At 48.9% G+C, this 24,614-nt stretch overlaps 1 protein-coding gene across 12 annotated transcripts; it reads left to right on the top strand.

Moving 5' to 3' along the window:
* The first annotated feature begins 1,798 nt into the window (after nucleotides 1-1,798).
* Nucleotides 1,799-24,158, top strand: SCN3B (sodium voltage-gated channel beta subunit 3). 12 transcript variants are annotated; one of them, XM_070047616.1, is made up of 7 exons: nucleotides 1,799-1,980; nucleotides 2,829-2,907; nucleotides 11,602-11,765; nucleotides 13,463-13,688; nucleotides 17,854-17,992; nucleotides 19,921-19,994; nucleotides 20,324-24,158. In XM_070047616.1, exons 2-6 carry the CDS (start codon nucleotides 2,853-2,855, stop codon nucleotides 19,982-19,984), a joined length of 648 nt encoding a protein of 215 aa, XP_069903717.1. In that variant the 5' UTR covers nucleotides 1,799-1,980; nucleotides 2,829-2,852; the 3' UTR covers nucleotides 19,985-19,994; nucleotides 20,324-24,158. The 12 variants fall into 12 exon arrangements, with proteins under 12 accessions (XP_069903717.1, XP_008258463.1, XP_069903740.1 ...); XM_008260241.4 differs by having other exon boundaries at nucleotides 1,821-1,980; nucleotides 19,921-20,005; XM_070047639.1 differs by having other exon boundaries at nucleotides 1,822-1,980; nucleotides 24,032-24,158.
* Nucleotides 24,159-24,614: the final 456 nt, after the last annotated feature.

The raw sequence follows: 24,614 nt of genomic DNA, 5'->3' as shown, positions 1-24,614 counted from the left end.
GGAGTAATTCCTCTGTCTTTTTTCAAATAAATAAAATAAATAATTCTTTAAAAAAATCTATGTTTGGATCAAGTGATTGTCAGGCATAGAGATGAAATAAGGCTAAAGAAGAGATATATATAGGTGACTGAATCTGAATTCAATGAAAGTATTAACAAATTGTGATACTTAGCAGAAACGAATACATTTTTTTTTTGACAGGCAGAGTTAGACAGTGAGAGAGAGAGAGAAAGAGAGAAAGGTCTTCCTTTTCTGTTGGTTCACCCCCCAAGTGACCGCCACAGCCAGCTCGCTGTGCTGATCTGAAGCCAGGAACCAGGTGCTTCTCCTGGTCTCCCATGCAGGTGCAGGGCCCAAGGACTTGGGCCATCCTCCACTGCCTTCCCGGGCCACAGCAAAGAGCTGAACTGGAAGAGGAGCAACCAGGACAGAATCGGGTGCCTTGACCGGAACTAGAAGCCGGGGTGCCGGCGCTGCAGGTGGAGGATTAACCTAGTGAGCCATGGCGCCGCCCCGAATACATCTTAAGAGCAATAAGTGCAAAGTTTCATAATAAAATTTCCAAAATTCCCTGCATATCTGAACAAAATGGCTCTTCAACAGGCCAGGTGAAAAATACTTAGGGATTTTAACTGAACTGATGCGTGGCTATAAATGTATTTGAACAGAATCCTCTGAAGCAAGTGTGGTCATAATTTCACTGGATTTATGCTGGCCAGACCACACAGGGAACGTCAGTCCCTTTGCCCGTCCCTTGGAGGATCGTACTGACTAACTTCAAGTCAGGAGAACATCACCAGGGTGGCAATTACTAGGCTAAGCCCAAACAAAACACTCTGGGAGTGGGGCACGTGGGGAGCACAGCTCTTTTATAGAGAGAAGAGTGTCAGGACCCCTTAACGGAGTTTGGGGTGAGAGGAGGAGGGTACAGAAACCAAATGAGTATAAAGAAGCTCCTCAAACTCTAAGAGGAGCAAGCTTGAGGAGTAGTAAGTTCTCAACGCTGAGAAAGGTCAAGCTCACTCAACGGGCTGATCTTGGGGCGTTCCGGTGTCGGACCAGAGGTTGAATTGAGTCAACTTCGACTTGCCATTCTAGCCTAACAGAGGCAAGGGTGGGTCCTTGCACAGCAGGGCGGGTAGGGAGCCCGTGGGGACACACTGTTGCTCCGTGACTCGTGAGGGGGCCGCGTTTCCTGCGCATGGGTCACTTACCGTCAGCTGTTCCTCTGCCGACCCTTTTAGAAGCCTTTGGAAAGAGAACAGAGGGGATACGAGGGGGGCTGGGGAAAGAGGCTCCTGTATTAATCTTTCACGTCAGTTCCTGGCATTCCTGATCCGTTATGTCAATCTGTGTTTATAACTGAATTTAAAGTTTCAGGTTTCCCTTCCACAGCTGGGGCGGGGACTCGCCAACAGCTGCAAGGACTAGGGAGTGGCTAATAGTCGGAGGGCGCCAAACCACACATCTCTCTGCTTAAAATAATAAATAAATAAATAATCAGTGATTAGAGCCGGAAGGGGAGAGAGGTCCTCTTGTATCCTGCCTCCAACACCTCGTTTGCGCTGACGTTTGGATCACCTCTCTGGGTGAGGAACTAAGATGGAAACAGGTGCGCCTCACCCCTACATCTTGCCCTAAGCAGGGATTATCTTTGCTGCGTCCGCAGTGTCTGGAACCAATTAATCAAGGCCAGACAAAGGCTAGACAGGGAAACTGGAGGGGACAGGGTCGGGGGAGTGACGCCGAGAGCCATGTCCCGGGTACATGCCAGATGACATCATTGCCTGAAAGAGCTTTGGCCCTCCCCTTTCCGGAGCCGAAGACAGGCATGTCAGCGCGGGAGTAGGAGTGGGGCGGCCTGGAGGGTGTGTGTGGGGCGAGGCGGCGCTCCCGAGCTCCAGAGAGGCGTGCAAGCGCCGGAGAGAGACCGGAGGACCGCGAGCTGGAGAGCAAGCCGAGAAACCCCAGCGGCTGGAGGTGTTTGCGCCGCTCCGGCTCCGCCCCCGCTCCGCGCCGCGCGCCGCCCGGGGAGGGGCACGCTGGTCTGGGGGTGGGGAGTGTGTGCACCAGGGGGAGGGTCCGTGGTGGCGGCTGGGCGGAGAGCCGCCTGCGCAAGTCCAGGCCGACGGAGCACGCCCGGCCGGGGGCTGGGGAGGAGCCGAGGCTCACGGCCATCCAGGGTCAGCGCCCCGCGCGCTCCGGGGGCGAGCTCGGGGAAGGCGCTCCCTCCGCACCCACCCCCGCCTCTGAGACCGCCCGCCCTCCGGGCTCTTCCGCCTTCTTCCGGACCCCCTAGCAGCTCCCCGGGGAGCCGAGGGCGAGCGTGGACGGGACCTGCGCGGGTCCCTAGACGGGCGGCCTTGGTGGCTTCGGGAGTGGGGACACGCCCAGCCGGAGACGCCGGGCTGGGCGGATGAAGCTGGAGCGTAGCTGTGTCTAGGGCAGGCGAGAGGTGAATCGCCATGGACCCCTTCGACAGCGCAGCCTCCCACGGCCGGGCACGCGCCTCGCTGCCCAGCTGAGCTTGCCCTGGGCGCAAACTGGAGAGAAGGGCGAGCCACCGGAATCCCGAGTTCCGGGGTGGGCGGGGAGGCCACTGTCCGTGGTGCTGAGCCCGATCCCGGACACTGCTGGGCCGCTCCCCCTAATGGGGGCGGCCTGCTGGGGTCGCTTCCAGCCGAGACCCCCAGCGCGGAGTCTCCCCTGGCAGCGCGCTTGACCCCTATTCAGTCAGAAAATCACCCCCTTGGGGGAGTTCGTCCCCGAGGGTTTCCTCGAAAGAACCAGAGAGCGCAGTCTTTGACTGAGGAAATCTCTCTGTTTAGCCCCGAAGCCACCTGCGGAAAAAGATGCCTGCCTTCAACAGATCGTGTGTCCTGGCTTCCCTCTTGCTCATCTACGGGGGTAAGTACCGGCACCCCACTATGCGAGACGTAGATGACCGTAATGGTGCTAACTAATAGTCATGACACTTATCCATGTCTTTGGTGGCAGTAGGAGTTCTGGCTGTCTTCCCTCTGTATATGTCTGCCGGACATGGAGATCTAGGGCTTCCGTGAGAGCTGGGATTCAGAGCTTGGAAAGGCGCCTCCCCACTGCCCGTAGCCTAATCTCCTCTGATGTTCTACCTCTCCTCCAGCATCCTGATCATTCCAAAATTACCTCCCGCCCACCCCTTTCCCCTGCTGAACCGGAATATGGTCAGGTTCATTTCTATTTAAAAACAAAACAAAACATAAACAAGAACACCTTGCAGTTACATTTCATTTCTCAGTAAGGTGTCAGGACTCCTGGAAAGCTCCCTGAATCCCCCGAAGTGTTTTTCTATATTAAAAATAAAATAACAGTGGGATTCTGAATTTTGAGACTGGAGATAATTTAGCTGTTGACCCATCTGCTCACTTTTAATAAGGAATAGGAGGTAGTGGGCTTCAGCCATTTGCTGTTATATATTACTTTAATTGGAAACTGAAAAAATGCACCCCCCCCAACATAAACATGTGGAATGAAGATGCTTTTGGTATATGGGAAGCTGTTTTTTTTTTTTTTTCCCTTCAGAGGTGAGTAGACTTTTGCTTGTCAGCTATGAGAGACTGAGGTGACCTTCCCCCTCCAAAGAAGGCAGTCTTAGACTTGCAACAGTAAGGCCTGGCAAAGCGCTGTCAGGGATGAGCTTGGGGTGGGTGCCTGAAGGGTTTACGGGAGCCAAGAGCCTACATGATAATATCTGAATATATAATAGGAGACTGGGTTTTTCTCTGTGTCAGTGTGTGTCTCAGTGTCTAGTGTATGCACAAGCATGTATCGAAGCATGTTAGGATGGACATCTGAATGGAGTGGTGAGTGACCGTGTGTGTGTGTGTGTGTGTGTGTGTGTGGTTCTGGGCATCTCTGCATTAATGTCTGTGGTTATTAGACCCGCAGATCAAATGTATATGCCCTTCAGTTGATGCATTGCTTTGCCTGATCTGAGCTGCCTTCCTCCACGCTAAAATCAATACACAGGATAACCAGATATGGTCATGGCCATCTGCCTTAATGAAGGAAGGCATATGGGATTATACTCCCATGGCCGGTATGATGCTCTTCGTGGCTATGCAAGGCAGACGTGCTGGTGGGAATGGCCTCTTTGCTGTAATATCACTTTGTCAAACCTCCAGGACTAACTGTAGCTGCCAGCATTATCTGGATTTCATATGTGACCAGAGACACAGCTAAGCTTCCTGTTGAACAAAATGCCTGATGAGGTAGGCTAGGAAGGGTGAGGAAGGAGGGTAATGCCATCCCCAAGGACAGACTCAACCTCCGTCTATCCCCAGTAGAGTACACCAGACCTGGAGATGAATCAGACGTAATATGTTGCCAGTGATCTCACCTGCCTTAAAGATGAGGGCTGAAATTTTCTCGGGGGAAAGGCTGGGGACATGAGGCTTAGGGAGGCTAGTCTGACTGGGTGAGAGACAGTGTGGGTAAAGCTGGAGTTGCAGAGAAGGGTTGGGGTAAGTTCTGAGAAGACTGTCTTCCTATACCCTACTCTAAGTTTTTAAGGTTCCATTCCAAATTCCAGTGGAGGGATTGAGCATGCTGTAGGCAAAGAATCTTTTGATCAAGGCTTGAGAAAGAGTCTCAACTCTGCCACTAGCTTTCTGTGTTACAACCTTAGATTATCTGGTTGCTTGTATGTATTTGGAAGTTGGCACAGATGATATCTAACATCCCTTTCAGCTCCACAACTAAGTGATAGGGACGTATTTGCAGAATACTGCTAGAGATGACAGCACACCCTGCCCTACCTCCACCCCCTACACCCCCCCCCCAAAAAAACACAAGAATTGTACATGTCGCACCCATCCATGCTCATTCTCAGCTTTCTTTAAGCTGAACATTGGCTCACCAGACTGAACAGCTGCAGAAGGGAAAAAAGGATGTTATAGGATGCGTGGCTGTTAAATGAAAGAGAAAGAGCCTCACTTTACAAATGTAAATTTTCATTTGATTTGCATGTAATTCCAGTGTTGGGGAGTGCTTGGCTGTGTTCTCTGTTCCCAAGCTGATTTTTCACATGAGGTCCAATATGAATGCAAGAGTCTCCTCCATTTACTTCCTGTATGTATTGGAGAAACGTGTCCTCACTTCCTTTATTAAAGCATGCAGTAGTTATTTTAGAACCTACATGTGCCGGCCCCACGGCGCCGTGGCTCACTAGGCTAATCCTCCTCCTTGCAGCGCCGGCACACCGGGTTCTAGTCCCGGTCGGGGCGCCGGATTCTGTCCCGGTTGCCCCTCTTCCAGGCCAGCTCTCTGCTGTGGCCAGGGAGTGCAGTGGAGGATGGCCGAAGTGCTTGGGCCCTGACCCCACATGGGAGACCAGGAGAAGCACCTGGCTCCTGCCACTGGATCAGTGCGGTGCGCCAGCCACAGTGCGCCGGCCGCGGCGGCCATTGGAGGGTGAACCAACGGCAAAGGAAGACCTTTCTCTCTGTCTCTCTCTCTCACTGTCCACTCTGCCTGTCAAAAAACAAACAAACAAAAACAAACCTCCATGTGCCTGGTGCTGCACAGCTTACAATACAACTTTCATTTGGCCCTTATGTCCAGTCAATGCCATGTCAGGGGAAGGGGTGTTCTTTCCAGTTTAACGTTGAGAAAATGAGCTTGGGGAAACAGAGAACTTGCCAGAGAACTCCTGTCATCCTGGTTAAGCCTTCCAGGGCTCCTCCGAGCACCTCTGTGGTCTGCAGTGGGCAGCTGGCCTTCCATGTCCCTTCCATGTCTTCTCCAACCCCACACCATCACCTTTCCTAGGATCCCACACATCCTTTAGCCCTCGTTCCCTCTCTGCTTGTCCTCTTCAGGCCTGGCCTCCAAACTGCCCCTTATTTGGGGGACATTCTCCTCCCTCCTCCAGACTGCGTTTTCCTCATTCCGTTCCTTCAAGGCCCTAAGTGACTGCCTAAATCAGATTCCCGAAGCCATTTCAAGATGTGAACATCTAAAAATAACTTCATTATGGTGCCCTTTTGGAAATTATTTACATTCTAAAAGCAGCCTTCCTTATCTTAGTACAAAGGAAAAGCATTCTAGAGCAAGCTTGGGAGAGGCAACTTGGAAACACTCAAAGAAGAGAAAGATTCAGGGTTTGTAGGGGCGTTGGTACAATATGAGATACTTGAGAAATTTTGTGGAAAATGGAATTAGAGAGTAAGCTTATTTTGCTGCAAATTTTTTTAAAATCAATGTATATGAGGGGCCTTCAAAGAGTTTATGAAAAATGTGTATTATTGAAAAACTACACCTGGGTTTCAAAAATTATTTGCATCCAAGTAAATTATCTTTTTAAAAAAGATTTGATTTTTTATTTATTTGAAAGGTATATTTACAGAGAGAGACAGAGGGAAAAATCTTCCACCCGCTGGTTCATGCCCCAAATGGCTGCAATGGTCGGAGCTGGAACAGACCAAAGCCAGAAGCCTGGAGATTCTTCTGGATATCCCATATATGTGCAGGAGCCCAAGCACTTGGGCCATCTTCTGCTGCTTTCCCAGGTGCATTGGTAGGAGCTGAATCATGGAAGTGGAGCAGCCAGACTCAACTGGTGCCCATATGGAATGCCAGTGTTGCAGGCAGAGGCTTAACTTGTTATGCCAGAATGTCAGCCCTGCCCCAAATTATCTTTTAATCCCATTTTCCACAGACTTGTTGAAGTACCCTCATATGCATTACTATCCAGATGACAGGTTGATACTATTCCTTAGTTAAATAGTATCATCATAAATACATCATCTTCTTCTTTTCATAAGTTTTTAAAAAAAGATTTATATATTTATTTGAAAGGCAGAGTTATAGAGAGAGAGGGGGAGTGACAGAGCAAGAACTATGCAAATTGAAAAGGAGGCCAAAGGTCAAATGATTCAGCCATTATTCCAGGAGTTTATCATTAATAGTCAGCAATGTGGATTCCTAACTTATGCACAGCCTTCTCCTGGATACACAGAGGGTCTCATAGGAGCATAGGCAGGGGTGGGTTGGAGACTCCATGAGTGGACAAACAGACTTCACCTCCTGATGGAAAGAGTAGTAAGTCATATTGCAAAGGGCAAGCAAACAGAGGACTTTGTGGTCATTTGCATTGTATTATCCAGAAGAGTGCCTTGAAGCTGGACTTCAGCCAGGAGCAGGGAAGCTTGCACCCTGATGGTATCTGGATTACCGTCCCCTCAGGGACACATGTTCATCATGACTCCATGTATCCCCCTCCCCGCCTTTAACTGTAGGTGCTCCTGTCTCTGCTACCCTATCTACTTGTTCATGAGAGCATGTCACCTCTCACCTACTCAAGGAGGGTAATCCAACAAATGATTCCCTTTCTTTAAAGATTTATCAATTATTTATTTGAAAGTCAGAGTTACACAGAAAAGGAGAGGCAGAGAGAGAGAGAGAGAGAGAGAGAGAGAGAGAGAGAGATCTTCCATCCAATGGTTCACTCCCCAGATGGCTGCAATGGCTAGAGCTGCGCCGATCTGAAGCCAGGAGCCAGGAGCTTCTTCTGGGTCTCCCACGCGAGTGCAGGGGCCCAAGGACTTGGCCATCTTCTACTGCTTTTCCAGGCCATAGCAGAGAGCTGGATCGGAAATGGAGCAGCAGACTAGAACTGGCGCCCATAAGGGATGCCGGCACTGCAGGCGGCGGCTTTACCTGCTACACCACAGCACTGGCCCCAAATGATTCGCTTTCAAACCCCCACAGTTCCACATCTTCAATGAAGTGAAATCTTGGCTCCTGTCACTGCACCAGCTCATTCTCTCTGCACCCACTCTAGTTCCCCTTCACCTCCCCAGCTGATTCTCAACAATGGTCACATCGTGTCATTTTACACCAATCAGATCATATCATCCTTGCATTTGGAGGCCTCCGGTGTTCCTGGTACTGCTCCAAGCAAGAACCAGCATTCAAATTAACCGTGGGCTGCAAGAGCTGCCGTGATTAGGCCCCTGACATCCTCTCCTGCTTGCTTCCCTTTTATTCCTGCTTGGTCCACCATGCTTCGCACCGTGGGTTCTTTCTTGGCTTTCAAGCATGACAGACACACACCTTGGGACCCGTGTGCTCTGGAGCTACCATTTCCTATGGCACAGATACCCCTACAATGTCTTGCCTTCCTTCTTTCCTTCAGTGGCCGCTCAGTGTTACTCTCTCCCTGGGGCCATCCCCAGCGGCTTCATGTGCTTTCTCTCTCGTCTCCCCCATTGTATTTTTTCTTATAGCACTGAACCAATGTTTATTTATGCCCCCCCCCCCCCGCAGTGGAATGTAACCTGCATGAGAGCAGGGATGGTTCTGTTTGGTTCCTGTTGTGTCCTCAGTGCCGAGAACAACGCCTGGTACTGGACATATTTGTCAAAGAAATGAAGGATTAAAAAGCATTCATGAATGACATTTCTACAGAGCACATTTACATAAGTTAATGTGTAGAATTCTCCTGACAGATAGAGGTTATTTTCAGCTTCTTGTTCATGAAAAGTTGAATCTTAAGAGGTGTGAAGTCATAGACCAAACCCAGTCATTCAGTGGCAGTAACCCATCTTCCTGCAGCCTCTATCACTATAACTGGATGTTCCTTGGGATTTTTCCTATTCGGCTCCTGAGGTCACCAACGAAATCTGTCATCTTTACCACCGCTCATTCAATGTGAGTGCACCCAGGGTTGCATGCTGCAGTGTTCTGGCTGCGTGCCTTCTGCCCCTCTGTCCACTCACAAACTTGTACAAAAACCATACCTCTATTTTAAAAGAAAAAAATCATTCTATATTCAAGACTTCAAACTCATTAGATGCTGAAGATGCTTTTTTTTTAAAGATTTTATTTTTATTTATTTGAAAGAGTTACAGAGAGAGAAAGAGAGAGAGAGCGAGAGGTCTTCTATCTGCTTGTTCACTCCCCAGATGGCCGCAACAACCGGAGCTGCACCGATCCAAAGCCAGGAGCCAGGAGCTTCCTCCAGGTCTCCCATGTGGGTGCAGGGGCCCAAATGCTTGGGTCATCTTCTACTGCTTTCCCAGGCCATAGCAGAGAGCTGGATCAGAAGAGGAGCAGCCGGGACTAGAACTGGCACCCTTATGGGATGCTGGTGCTTCAGGCCAGGGCTTTAACCCACTGCACCACAGTGCTGGCCCCTGAAGATGCTTCTGCTCACTTATCCCAGTGTGGACCCTCTGTCCATGCAAGTGATGACCAGATGGCCAGATAACACTGCCTTGAATTTCTTGAGAGTTTCAAATACAATTAATATTACTTTGCTTTGAGTTTTTTAAACTTTAAGTTAATTATAGTGCTGCTGATTTTAACTCTATGTTTAAAAATGAAATTTGTTTCCTTCTAGTCAAACACAATATTTAATTTTTTGATTCAAAATTAGTTTATACCAGTTTCATTTTAAGCTCTAAAAAAAGCTTTTCTGTGCTTTTTTTAAAAAAAGATTTATTTGGGGCCGGCACTGTGGTATAGTGAGTAAAGCCACTGCCTCCAGTGCCAGCATCTCATATGGGTGCCAATTGGAGTCCCGGCTGCTCCACTTTCAATCCAGCTCTCTGCTATAGCCTGGGAAAGCAGTAGAAGATGGCCCAGGTCCTTTGGCCTGGAAGAAGCTCCTGGCTTCAGATCGGCACAGCTCTGGCTGTTGCAGCCAATTGGGGAGTAAACCAGCGGATGGAAGACCCCCCCAACACACACACCTCTCCTTCTCTCTTTGTGTAACTCTTTCAAATAAATAAATAAATCTCTTTTTTAAAAGATGGAAATGCAGAGGGATAGAGAGAAGGGGAGAGATAAAGAGAGGAAGAGGTCTTAAATTCTGCTGGTTCTCTTCCCAAATGGCTGCCACAGTCAGGTTTGGTCCAGCTGAATCCAGGAGCCAGGAACTCCATCCTGGTCTCCCACGTGAGTGACAGGGACCCAGGTACTTGAGCCATCTTCTGCTACCTTCTCAGGCAGATTAGCAGGAATCTGGATTGGAAGCAGAGTAGCCAGGATTCACACTGGTACTCTGAGAAGCCAGCACTGCAAACAGCTTAATCTACTGCATCATAAACATCGTCCCTCTTCTGTTTTTAGAAAAGGGTTCTCTGTATTCTCTGTCTCACCACCAACAGTGGACTAGTTTTAAAATATCAGTGAGTATTGTTTTCATTTGTTATACTTCAGGGACTCTGCTTTTATTATTAACTCATGCAAAGGGAGCATCTGAAGGAACTTCAATGTCCCTATATGACAATGCTTGTGGTTGTCTTACCTCTGCATCTTCCAGGCAATGAGGGGTAAACTCTTTTACCAAGTACAGTTTTGCATTTATGAATCGCTGCAACATCAGAAATCTCTTCTCATTGCAACAAACTTATTTTTTTTCTTAGCACGGTTGAAGGTGGGCAGAATCAGAGTAAAAGTCAGACAAGTTCCGTGTTGGAGCTGAGTCCTTCAAGTCCTCCCCTTTGTCCCCAGGCCCCCATCATCCTGCTGCTCTCTGGGCATGCACGCATCCAACAGGTTCCTTTTGTAAAATGTGCACCCTGAACAGATCCTGACAGTCCAGATTTGTTCTGAACAGTGCAGGCGGGCTGCTCCTCTTCCCTTCTGCACACTACATCTGTTAGTGCAGCCCACACTGGCACTTGCTTGCTTGGCAGCTGTGTCCCACTTTGGATTCATTCTGAATTTGCAATATGATGTACTCACTTTAAAAAAAAAAACAGACTGTAAGTCTAAATCTGCATGTGGCATGCAAGGTGGCCCACGTTCTGACCTCCCTCTAGATTTTTAACTTTGTCAGTCTGCTCCTCCCATCGCACACTGCTTCACCTAGTGCTCAGGGTACCCTGCTCCTCTCTGCTGCTCCATCTGCCACCACACGTCAGAATCACTCAGAGCATCCATGAAACACACAAATGTGTACACTGCTCCACAGCTTTGAAGGACACCTGGTGGTCTTCAAAACGTGGGTGCTGTCCACCTTCCCATGCCTCTCTGCCTTCCTCGCAGCGCAACCAGGAGTGACTAAGCGCTCTCCCTCTGGGAACAGAGCACATCACCAGTAGTATGCCACGCTCTGTGGTCTGGCTTACTCATAGTTATGGCTAGGTGTTCCCTGCTAGGTTATTAATGCCGTGAGGGCACGGTTAGTGTTTTGTTCATCTTTGTATCTTTAGTTGAGGACCAGACCTGACACAGAGTGGACTTCAGTGAATGGCTGTTGAATGAGGGCGTGGATGGATCGTAGATGATGCCCGCATGCCCTTTCTCCCTGCCAGCCTTTGAGGACAGGGCTCAAGTCCACGTCTGCTGCATCTCCACCACTTCCAGGGCCAGGCTTTCAGTCTGTGTCTGGACCATCCATGTCCCCTCCACCTCATTCCGCACCAGTTCTGAGCACACACACTTGGAAAGTGCAGGTGAAGGTGCAGACATGTGGACCGTGGCTATTTTCAAGTTTGTCTCATGATCTTCCTTCTCTGTCTCCTCCCTCTCTCCTCGTTTCCCAATGCCCCCCTCTCACCGGCCCCTCCCTGCCACCTGCCCCTCCTTCCCTGTCACCCGCCCTCTCTGCAGTCAGCGTCTGCTTCCCCGTGTGTGTGGAAGTGCCCTCGGAGACGGAGGCTGTCCAGGGCACCCCCATGAAGCTGCGCTGCATCTCCTGCATGAAGAGGGAGGAGGTGGAGGCCACCACGGTAGTGGAATGGTTCTACAGGCCCGAGGGCGGCAAAGACTTCCTTGTATGTCCTCCGGCTGACTTTGGCCTTTCTTTTGCTGGTCTCTGCTGTTGTGTGCCCGACTCCTGACAGTCTAGGGGATGGCAATTTAGCACACTCGGGCTTTTTTTTCTTCCAAGTGCTGACAGCTCCTCAGTGGATAAGTGACAGCCTTAGTATAGCTCAGCTCCTTTGAACCAGGGAGAAAGGCACTTGGCCAGCCTCAAGCACCCCTGGGTACCAGCAGGAAGAAGGATGAGGAGGAGATAAACCGTATTTAGAGCCGGTTGTGGCTAGGCACAAAACTAGGCACTTGGCGAGTATTTCCATTTAATTCCCCACACCATCCCCTGGAGAATTGAAATAAAACAGAGCACGGTTATATGCAATAACACAGGTTAGCTCCTTGAGGTCACACAGAAATAAGGATGAAAGCGATGACCAAGGCTGATGGTCAGCTGTCCAGCTGCATCCATGGGCAGAATGTTTACTTCGTTCTCCAGTGGGTCCGTGCTGTGCCTCACCTCCCATGTGGCCCCAGCACCCTCCCTCCCACCAGGAACCCCTAGTCCTCCCCATGACACACACTTCTGGCAGAGCAGGGAGCCCTCCCAACTCTGATCCTGTGCCACAGCCAATGTCAGTGGCACAGATGGCTGGTGAGCATCTGTTTGTAGTCCCACTTTGGAGGTGACCATTATCTACTCTTCCACTGACTCTGGGGCCAGGGTGCCTGGGTTTGAGGCTGGATTCCACTCTTAGCTCTGTGCCCTGGAACACACAACCCAACCTCTCTCTGCCTGTTTCCTGGTTTTAAAAATGGGGTATGTGACATAGCTACCTTATAGGTTGTTACCAGGACTCATGAGCTCTGATTTTCTGGGTTAGTAGAAAGTACTTCCTGGAATACGAGGAAACACTGTATTGTTTCCCGGAGAAATGATATATACACAGAAGTGGGGAAACTGAGGCTCAGGAAGTTAGGTAAGAGAGAGTTCGCATTTGACAGCAGTTACAAGGCACTTTTTATTACACCACGTTGTTGTTCTGGGGCCAGGTTCTCTTGCACAAAGATTTTTAATGGAGACAGCCCTGGGTGGAACTGGCTTTTGCTAGCTCCTGTTTCTTGCTTTCCTAAAGCTGAACTCGTTCCTTTTTTCCCCCCAAGATTTATTTTATTTATTTGAAAGGTAGGAGGACAGGGAAACAGAGAGAGAGAGAGAGAGAGAGAGACAGAGAGAGAAAGACAGAGAAAGAAAGAGAGTGAGAATCTTGCACCTGCTGGTTCACTCTCCAAGTAGCCACAATGGCTGGGGTCAGGCTGAAGCCAAGAGCCTGGAACTCCATCCAGGTCTCCCACATGGGTACAAGGGTCCAAGCACTTGGGCCATCTTCTGCTGCTTTCCCAGGTGCATTAGCAGGGAGCTGGATCAGAGGTAGAGCAGTCAGGATGCAAACCGGCACCTGTATGGGATGCCAGCACCACAGGCGTAGCCTAACCTGCCATGCCACAATGCCAGCCCCACTGCCCATCTTTCTCCATCTTTGTTCTCTCCTGCCCTTTGCATCTCCTCATCCTCCCCCAACAAAAAATTCTAGGTCTCCTGGTGCGTCCTCTCTCTTTCCTAACCACCTGCGATTCTTCTCTACCCCATTCCCATCTTGCTGTCCTACTCTATCTCCTCTCTGGGCCCTATCCTCTTCTGTCTCTGTACCTGCAGATCTACGAGTACCGAAATGGCCACCAGGAGGTGGAGAGCCCCTTCCAGGGGCGCCTGCAGTGGAACGGGAGCAAGGACCTGCAGGATGTGTCCATCACCGTGCTCAATGTCACTCTGAATGACTCCGGCCTCTACACCTGTAACGTGTCCCGAGAGTTTGAGTTTGAGGCGCACCGGCCCTTCGTGAAGACGACGCGGCTGATTCCCCTCCGAGTCACCGAGGAGGGTGAGGCTGAGGCTAGAGTGCCCTGCTCTGTGGGACTCACTGGAGTGGGGCAGGAGGGCTGTGGGTTTCCACACAAGCGAGGCCTTTGAAGAATGCAAAAGCTTGTGTTTTTAGCCAGCTTCCTGCAAGCTGTCTGATCAATTTATCTGGTCAAAGTCTGCCTCTCCTGAAAGCAGGAAAGCTTGGAGATGACAGAATGATCTCTTCCTGGTCCGTACAGAGAAGGGAACCCCCAGATACTGATTCAACTCCCACTTCTTCTCTGGCCTGTGTTGTGTCCCTGACTCAGTGGGCTCAGGGAGATCTCACGAGGTTAGCTACAGGTCATCTCTCCTCCCGTGGAAATCACTGGATCTCTAACTTCAGCCAGCCTCAGAATCTCCAGCAGGGCTTTGTGGATGCAGACTCTGCTTCTGCAAGTGGAGCCCACGAGTGTTGCCTTGTTTACGAAATGCCAGGTGATGCTGAGGCCACAGGAGCCATCCAGTGAGAGCCACTCTCCAGTGTCTGTCACCACCGCTGCAACACCTTCCTTACTGTGGCCTCTCGCCTTACACTCTTGGCTGGGAGCAGGGAACAAGTAATAGCTCTCAAGTTCTTAATTTAAAATCCTCAAGCTCCCACACTAGTTCCTTGTTAGTGAGTGGGAAGTTCTTTCAGCAGCCTACTCAAAGATTTCTGTTGCAGTCTTGAGTCCAGAATTTTGCGGGTGAGCGTGGAGGGTGCTCAGACACTGCTCTTGCTCTGCTGCCAATGGACTCACAGAACTGAGCCCCTGGCTCCTCCCAGTGCATCCTGCCTTGGGTTTCCTCCTCCGGGCTCCACGGTCGTTCCATTTAGTTAGCTTTTCTCAGCCTGTTTTGAGCCTGTTCTTAGCATCACTGCTGCCTAATATGCACAGTGGTGAGCCGGCCAGTGAACGGTGTGAGGCACGGAAGAAAAGGTGAAGTTAAAGTTTGGGCTCTTTCTAGAAAAAGGATCTGGGAATCCTAACCTCCAGGCCACCAGTTTACTTATTTTTTAATCATGTCATTGTGAGAAAGAAGATTGCTTTGTCTTGAGAGTGAGCGATGAGAAAGATGCAACTGGTTAGACATAGACAGTAAGACCAAATTGCAGGTAGGTCAGTTCTCAAAGCGCAGGAGGACTTTTGAGTCCCTTGCATGGAGACCTGATGAGTCACCGTCCCCTCTGAGCCCTCCGGTTCTTAGCTGCTTCTGTTTACACTGCGCGCCTCCCTGCCGTGGTGGGGGTGAGACAGCCTGGCGCCCTCTCCTGGTCACCATCAGGAACTGCTGGCTGGGACCTGCCAGGCCCTGGGATGGTGCCTGTTGTCTCTACCCCCTGTTCCCTCAGGTTTTTACCCCTAGAGACCCTGGTACACAACTGGTAGAAAGTGTGGCAAAGCTCAGCTGGTTGCCTGCCAGGCACCAGAGCAAGCCTGGTAAGGAAGGAAGGAAAAACAACTTTGTTGTCAGAGCCACAGTGCCGCGTGGATGGTCCGGCTGGAATGCAGCTTGGATATCATTTAATCCACTGGGGCCTCCATGCCATTGCAGGTGTGAGTTGGGGTGGGATCTCAGGTGATAAGAGGGTACAGCCAGGCTGCCCCTCACTTCGTGGCTTGGAGAACAGAGCTCTGCAGGGGTGGGGGACTTGCTTGGGACAGGAAGCAGGTAGCACCAGAAACTGGGCTGGATTGCAGATCTGCTTATCAGGCTGGCTCTGTTCCCAGTGCATCCTTCCCTTCTGCCACCATCCCCTCTCCAACACGCTGCTTCTTTTCTTTGCCTCTGTGACCCCTCCCCCGGGGGGGAGGCAGCCCTGCCCACCAGATGTCCTCTGCCTCATATTGCCCATGACACACCCTACCCATCTCCTCTATTCCTCTGGTCCCAGAGAAGCCCCCAGGTTCTCTTAGTTGGGCCTGGATTTGCCCTGGCTTTGGCTTTCACCTCCTGACTCTGAAACAGAAATACGAGGGCTCTTCACTTAGAGATGTCTAATAATACTGAGGACGGCACCCTGTGTTACCACTTCTCAGCAACTGCATTTGAAAAGAGATTGCAGGTTTTAAGACAGACATGTCACAAACAGTGTATCAGGCAGTCGCAAAGGCACAAGAAGACATTTGGGGTGTATGGCATTCTCTGCAACCTCAAGATGTTATCTGTGTCTTCCAGTTCCATTTAGGAAACTTGGATGATCCCGGAGCTCCTAGATTGTCTGAAGTGAATGTCATGGTTGGCTATGCTGTACTTTTTTTTTTTTTTTTTTTTTTTTGAGACAGAAAGACAGGGCTCTCAGCCACTGGTCTGCTCCCCAAATGCCTGCAACAGCCAGGGCTGAGCCAGGCTAAAGTCAGGAGCCAGGAGCTCAATCCAGACCTTCCACTTGGATGGTGGGAACCCAGTTATTTGAGCATCCCCACTGCCTCCCAGGGTGTGCATTGGCAGAAGGCTGAAGTCAAGAGCATACTGAACCCAGGCACTGTGATGCAGATCCTAGGTCTTACTCACTGGGCTAAACACACACCCGAGACGTGCTGTGCTAATTTTAACAAGCAAGGATGACATGGGCCCTAGGGAAACACTGGGCCATGAATCTACTGGTAGGAGTTGGCAAGGGTAGAGGTGGCTGCAACCTCCCTCCTACTAGGACACAGTGGCCATGTATCATGTTTTCATTGGCCATTTTTGTCAATTGAGAAACAAAGATCAATACTTATTTTTAGTGATTCATTCAAGAAATACCTACTGGGTACTTTGGACATTCCAAGATGAGACAGCAGACTGATAAACCACAATGAATATTAAAGCTGTCAATAAGAGTCAATAGAAAAGAGACAAACTTCACAGTACACCCTCAGAACCCTCATCACGGAGGGACAAAGTGAATGAGAAGAATGTGAGTGAGGACATTTCCATATGAGAGGGCGCCCAGCGGAGTCCAGGAGCCCTGTGAGGAGACAGGAAAGCAGCAGCTGGGGATTCAGTCCAGAAGAGGGGAGAGGAAGAAGAAACCTCTGCAGATTCTGAAATACCAAGGTGTGGGTGCCAAGTTTTTCTGGCCAGCTGAATGGGAATGGGGTGAAAAGAGCTGGCCCAGAGTCTGGGCTTGACCCCGCGACGGCATGGAGCACAGGAGGGTTTTCAGCAAGGAAGTTGCAGACCTCGATCTGTGCTTCAGAAATAGTGAGGGAGCAAGTGATGTGGCACAGCGGGTTCAGCCACTGCTTGTGACACCTGCATCCACATCAGAGTGCCAGGTCAAGTTCCAGCCACGCTGCTTCCCATCCAGCTTCCTGCCTACGCATCCTGGGAGGTAGCAGAAGATGGCTGAAGTGCATGCACCCCTGCCCTCCCCATGGAGAGTCTGATTGAGTTCTGGCTCCTGGCTTCCGCCTAGCCCAAATCTGGCTGTGGCATGTGCAATGTTTCTTTTAATCCAGGACTGGTTGGCTACATGGAAGTGGGAGCCGTGGGTATGAGGGCCAACAGTAACTGTATAGTTAGCTCACTCTGAGCCCAAGATTCCTTCTGCTGCCCTGCTACTTCTTCCAGCCATCACACTCCTGCATTTTCATCTCCAGAGCGGCCGATGAAAAGCAGTAAGAGGCTGGCGCTGTGGCTCACTAGGCTAATCCTCCACCTTGCGGCGCCGGCACACTGGGTTCTAGTCCCGGTCGGGGCGCCGGATTCTGTCCCGGTTGCCCCTCTTCCAGGCCAGCTCTCTGTTGTGGCCCGGGAGTGCAGTGGAGGATGGCCCAGTACTTGGGCCCTGCACCCCATGGGAGACCAGGAGAAGTACCTGGCTCCTGCCATCGGATCAGCGCGGTGTGCCGGCCGCAGCGCGCCAGCCGTGGCGGCCATTGGAGGGTGAACCAACGGCAAAGGAAGACCTTTCTCTCTGTCTCTCTCTCTCACTATCCACTCTGCCTGTCAAAAAAAAAAAAAAAAAAAGAAAAAGGAAAAAAAGAAAAGCAGTAAGAAAGCTGACGTCAGGACAGCTGTAGGATAAGAAACTCCTCTGGTGTCCTCTGAGTTCCTTTGAACTCTGGGCTTTCTTAATCCATCCTTAAAAACAAGCCTCCTGTCTGTCCCAGTGACAGCGCTCGGTTTGTGGGACACCACACCCGTGCTTAGCCTCACTCTCCTCCTTACAGCTGGAGAGGACTTCACCTCCGTGGTCTCAGAGATCATGATGTACATCCTTCTGGTCTTCCTCACCCTGTGGCTGCTCATAGAGATGGTTTATTGCTACAGGAAGGTTTCAAAGGCCGAAGAGGCAGCACAAGAAAACGCGTAAGTCCAATGATGCCAAAGGAATGCTAGCTAGCACCTTCAGGATGCTTGCTGTCCCAGGTGAGCCACTAAGCAATCTGTATACATCTTCCACCTTCTTCTCCTAACAGCCTTTGAGGTAGGCACTGCTATTATGCCCATTTTACACATGGGAACACTGAGTCTGACCGTTTTCCTGAGGCTACTGGAAAAGGCAAAATGAAGTTTTAATTCAAGCCTGCTGACTGCTGGCCTCCACCCCCCCACCCAAGACCTGAGTGAGCACCTGTTAGAAAACATGGAGTCTGAGAGACCACATTGGCCTCAGGAAGAGGAAAGACAGAAAAACTCCCACGGATTCCTGGCAACATTCACGGGGCAGGAAGCTAAAAAGCCCCAGCTGTTACCACCTAAAATTGTTTGATAAAAATGAAGAAAACATCCTTTTGCATATGTATGATGTCAGGGAAATAAAAAGTTAAGGCCAGGTCGAGATAAAAAGTGTGATTCTGAGGGAGGCTGTAACTCCTGGTGACCTGGGTGCTGGGATTTTAGTGCTTGGACAGGAAGTGCCCGTGCTTGGACAGGAAGTGTCCAGGTTTGACAGGAAGTGCCCGTGCTTGGACAGGAAGTGTCTGCAATCAGGGTCACATAAAAAGCACAGTTGGAACTGAGGCCCTCAGCAAAGCTAGGATCCTCAGAAGGCTATAGCTCACACAGAAGTAGACTGGGAGTAAGCACTGGCCCAGGAAAATGCCAAGCAAAGTTACCCATTTTGGTCTAATTCCAACTAGAAGAATGAAACAGTCCTAAGAATTAGCATCAACGCCTGCTTTCACAGTGTTTGGCATTTAAGTTTATATGACCTGCCCACGTGAGCCAGGAACCTCATAAGCTGTGAAATTCAATAAAAACTAGTCCCTGGCCAGTGATAACCATGTTTCACAGAGGCAAATGGAAACCCATCTTGAAGGGACCCCACCTTTAGCCAAAGCCTAACTGGGTTCCCCAGATTAAGTGCTGTCACATCTGATTCACAATCCAGTTCCAAACCAGAACACACTGTAGGAAAGAGCTGAGGCTCAGACACAGAAGGGCCTGATAAAGTACAGAAAATAAGCGCACTTAAAATACAGCAATAAAGGAAGCAATCAAAAACACACGAACAAAGTAGGCTGCTAAGAAAAAAAAAAAAAACAGACAAATTAGGAATGACAACAAAAATTCTTCAATTGAAAAAGATAGCAAAATTTAAAATTCAATGGGCTGGCTAATTTAGAATATTAGAGACTGGTTAGCAAAAGAGAAATGTGAGGAGTTATACAGGATTAAGCACAGAGATGGAAAAGGATGAGCTGTAACAAAGAAAACCCATTAGGACAGAATACAAAGGCACAAACCAAAGAGGGGGAATAATGATAAATTTGATTATACTACATATAAGAATCTAATGTTCACTATAAGAATCACTAAGCAAATTTCTAGACAAAAAACAGACTTGGAGAAATGTTCCAGACATGAAACCATCAGTGAAAAATCAATGAGAAAAAAAAATCTCACAAGAAAAACTGGCACAGCAAATGGACAGAGGACAGAAATAGAAGCACCAATAGCTCCTAAACATGAAGAGATGCTCGATTTAAACAGGGACTAGGGAAATGAAAAGGAAAGCAAGTGTAAGATACAGTTTCTCACCCATCAGTTTGGCCAGAATCTTAACCAAATAATAATACTAAGTCCTGAGGACAGTGCAGACAATGAGAAGACACATCCTGCTGGTGGGTGTACCTGGATCTGCTGGAAGGGCCATTCTAGCTGTCTCTTGGGAACTGCAGAGTTTTTCTGCAGACACCTTTGTCCCTGAGCCCTGCTCTTTCCCCTTTGTTGTCCCCTCCTCACTGGACACTGAAGCACTGATGCCCTTGCCCCTTCCTCATGTCCTCCTCCAGGTCTGACTACCTTGCCATCCCTTCAGAGAACAAGGAGAACTCTGCGGTCCCAGTGGAGGAATAGAACAGAAGCGGTACGACAGAGGTGATCTACAGGGACTTACATGGGAGGGGAAGGTGGAGGTGGGCGGCAGCTTGCACAGGGGACTTTAAATTGGTCCCTGAGATTAATGCCGACTCTGTCCATGGTCCCCACATTCCTTTACATTGACACCCAAGCCACAAAGCTTTGTCCGACATCAAGCCCTTCAGAAGATGGACTGCCTTGGCCTTAGTCTTGGGGCAACCTGAACTCCTTACCCCTGGTAACAAAGGCCTAATCATTTCTCCCATTCCCCAGATTGGATCAATGAGTCTTTGGGCTGGGCTGGAAATTTTCAGTGTGTTGTTTTGTTATTGGTAGGTGGCCTGAACACTGAGGGACTGAATAGCCCAGGTTCAGTGATGTCAACAGCATCATGAGGGTACCCCAAGGGTCCCATCACTTCTCTTCCTGCATCCATCTTTCTCTTCATTCGTCCACACATCCACCCACCTGTGAGCTTTCACCTCTGACATGAAACCATCATAACTCCATCAGATCTCTACGCACCCTGAGATTTGGCCAGAACTGAGGAGCCAACATCTCTACACAGACTCAACCTCTCCCTGTCCTAGCTTTCAAGCAAGCAACTCCTGTGCCAGCTGGACTTCTCCCCCTGAGCTTCCAATGATTTCATACAAGTGCTAGAGGTAGCACTTGCCTCTGCCCCTAACTGGCTGGAACTGACTCGTTCTCCATTGCTGCAACAGAATGGATGTCTACGTGGAAGGAAGCAGGACTGACTAGTTTGGATTAAAGCAAACACATGTCATAAACTTGGATTTCTTGAAGTCAGTGTTTCCAAGCTCATGGCTCTCTGGGCTAGAGCACCAGAATGAAACATCTCTCTCTTTAGGTTCCCTAGATCCTTATGCATGGACTCAAATGCTCTCTGGAGCTTAGTTTTCCAGGGCTAGATCTTGATAGGTTTCTGAGGCCTGGGTTGGATTCAGTCCTTCCAAGCAGCCAAAGACAGTGCACGGGACAGTGCACGGGAGCGCCCCCTGAGGAGGATACCACCTGGGCTCTGGGACTGAAATTCCCAAGTTCTTCCTCTAAAAATGTCTGTGAATCAGTATTATTCCTCATTTCATAGGAGGCAACTCAGACTCACACAGCGTTCAAGTGAGTGACAGACTTAAGAGGATGAGAGAAAAGCCTTAAGCGTTGCCCAGTGTACTCCCTGGGATGGATCACTGAGCTTGGCTATGGCAATGGCTCTTTTACAAGCACAGATGAGAGTGGGTTGCCCAGCTGAGGTTAGCTCTGATTACATGGAGGTAACTAGAAATTGGCCAAAAAATCACAGATGGACACGAGGTGGACCCAAAGGATGTGCTTGGTGTAAAGATGCGTGGATGCATCTGAGAACATTTAACCAGGAAGAATGCTGTTGAACCTGAGATGGGTGGTGAGCGTAAGAGCAGAAGGGAGGGCTGCTTCATCTCTGAAGCCATGTTGGCTTTGTGTTTTTCCTCCCAGATTATGAGGGAGTAGGGAACTAGTGGGAAAAATCAGTCAACATCTCCTGTTTCATTCTGATTGAATGGCCCAAGGGTGACAACCTTCAGCACATTGTCACGCGGGGAAGGACTCTCTATGGATTTTAAGAAGATACAAGTGATTGCGATTCAAGGGCAGAGAGATCCCTTGAATCCGGGGAGCTGCAGGGCAAGACCACTGTGCACTGACTCTGGGCTCCCCCTGGAAAGCTCATTCTTTCATCTCTTCCATCCCTGAAGAGGAATTAGAAACCACACCCTTATCCCATATTAGAGTCTGAATTTGTTCAATATCTGCAATAAATTCAGGACCCTTGTGATGGGTAATTTCCCACACAATCCCTCTGAAGTAGGGGAGAGAAAACAGAACAGTTTTCTTATTTTATAGTTAGAAAAACAGGCTTGGATTAGTGCCAGGTTTTCCCAGTCATGTAGCCTGTGGATGCTGTAGCTTGCCATAGTAGCAAACTACTTCTTATCTCTCCACTTGCCTCTTGGTTCCAGTGGATCTTGCATCTAACTTATTCCCATGTAGTATACATAGCGGCCTTTCTCTCTTTTCTGCTTAAGAAAATGATGGTTCTGGAGTGCAGTTTTTTGGAGCTGAATGGCATCGGTCATGTTTATCCCCACTCTTCAGTTTTCTAACTCTTCTTGTCCTAGATACTTTCATTAAAACTATATGGTTTGCAAAGCATTTTCACTTCAATTATTTTATTTCTTTTCCACAACTAGTCCTGTGAAATGGATATTATTAATACTTGTGATACATTTCCAAAGTTAAGTAGCTTTACTAAGTCATGAGGTCACCTGGTTGGTAAGTCCAGCCAGAATCCAAGTCTCTGACTCTTTTTCCAGTTCCTTTCCATGTAGACCAGAGATTCTTCTTTCTTATTTTTTTTCACTTCTGTTCAATCTTTGCCTCTCTTTCTTGTTCTGATGTTTGGCATCTTCTCTCACCCTAATCCCCTTCACGCTTCTTTAATGCTTTGCTTCTTGATGGATTGCTAGAAATGTGTTTTGAGAGTCAATTCTACTTTGGTTATGTTTCTGGTTGGTTTGTGCACCCTTTTTCCTCCTGAATTGCAATTAAACTCCTTCCTGGGAGACTTGATCATGGCTATATATCCACAAGGTACTGTGATCACCAGTCTACTTCAGTTTGTCCCCCAGCTCTCTGGTTCTCCCTGTATTTCTTTAAAAGACCCAGACTAAATGTATGTAGCTTTTGAAACTTTATCTGGCATGTGGTTGCTTACTAAAGGGCTTATTAGAAGAGTCCTCAAGGGCTATTATCACCTTAGAAACCCCATCTGTTGTCTTGGTGCTGGGTATTTCCCTTGACTGGTCCTAAATGACACAATTCACTAAAGGCCAAGCTAGGTTGGGTCTGACCTCCCCTTGGTTACTGTGTCACAGCCGTGACTTGATTGCTCAACTCTGTGAGCCCTGGAAGCACCTTGCCCTCTTGACTTGAACTGTCAGCCCAGTCTCTTTATCAAAGCCCCAACCCCTGTGTGGAAATACTTTGTCAGTCCGTGCTTGTCCCTACCCTAGCTAGCCTTTATCTTTAGTCTGTTTAAAAGCGCTATCCTTTAGTTTCCTCATCCCCAAACATCCGCATACCCAGACTTCCTTCTGAGTGTCTGGTTTTTCCTTAAATGTCAAACAAGAAATATTAGTAGGAAAGGAATTCCTCTAAGCAGGAATGTGCTGGGAAATGTCATGAGTAGTGAATGGTTCAGGGAAGACAGCGGGTCCCTCTCCTCCCCTAATACCAGATCTAAAAGAAAAGTAGACCCAACTTAGAATCAGTGAATCCATTTCACATAAATCAGAGGGAAAAGGCTGTGTGATTGCATTTTTGCAGGAAGAAGGAAAAGGAAGAGTTACACACACTCAAGTAGATCCTTCTTCCCTTTTCTGGTTTAACGTGGAAATAAAAAAAAAATCAGACTTCTTTCACCTCATTTTACAAATCAGAAAATACCTAACAGCGAATTCACCAAGTCACTGTAAATATATCTGACCAGTACTTGGTGTGCTCATGAGTCCAGCCATCCACCCATTCTGCAAAGAAGCACCCACTGCGCATCAAGCACTAGCCTGGACCCTCAGTGTGCCCTGTTGTCTTAGGTCTGAAAGACAGCATCATCCAAGCTTGACTTGATCTCTGAAAGCTCACGTAGTTCACATTTGATTCAGCCAACTTTCTCCCTGTACTGACTACGCTAGGACCCGGTAGATAAGTACATCTAAGCAAGTGGAAGTTACAGATCCACCTCAGCCTCTTTCACAGGCAGCCAAACCCAGCACCGTTCATGTCCTGTCCCTTTGCTGTGCATCACCACTGGGCAACAGCTGCATTTAACGGGCAGTGTGTGTGTGATGAGGAGGGAGGCCACTGAGGGGCAGTGCTCATAGGTTTGTGAAGCACCACTGAACACAATGAGAAAATTCTTAGTCTTGCGACAGAACTGGTCCCCACATTGTCACCTTCATATTGCTTTTTCTTGATTTTCCACAGCCAATCTTTTTCTGAATTCTAGAAATGTTGTTCCAGACCACCCGAGCCCTCGACAACTTGATGCCTGTGTGTAGTGTTTTTCAGTAAACTCCCTGTTTGTGTCAATAAACTGTCACTGAGAACCATGCTTGCCTGTTCATACTCTGTGTGTCTGCTACACAGACCATGGCTTCCCCTGCCACCCCAACCTGTATCAATCCCTATACTCAAGGAGTGGCTATGTTCCCAGAGAATGGAGAACATATTTAACAGTCTAGAGGTAAGCATATGCCATGTGTGATCTAGCCTCTCCTCTCTCTCCTTTCTTCTTCTACCCAAATACAAATTCAAGAGTCACTTGTGTTCTTACAAGTTCAGAACCCAACGCTGGGCACGTTACTGCAAAGAAGACCTAATGAAGGGAGACACCCCTGGCTCTCAGTTCTACCAGTTTAGGCAACATATGGCAATAAGCCAAAGCTATCTCCCAGTGTCCGTCTTCCTGGATATTACAAGGGACAGGTGAAAATTGAAGAATTGTCATTGGATTCACAGTACCACAATCTCCTGTAATAAGCAGTACTGGTTAATATTAATAATGACA

The sequence above is a fragment of the Oryctolagus cuniculus genome, chromosome 1 (assembly GCF_964237555.1).
Source record: "Oryctolagus cuniculus chromosome 1, mOryCun1.1, whole genome shotgun sequence".
Lineage (NCBI taxonomy): Eukaryota > Metazoa > Chordata > Mammalia > Lagomorpha > Leporidae > Oryctolagus > Oryctolagus cuniculus.
This window is presented reverse-complemented; position numbering and strand designations above follow the sequence as displayed.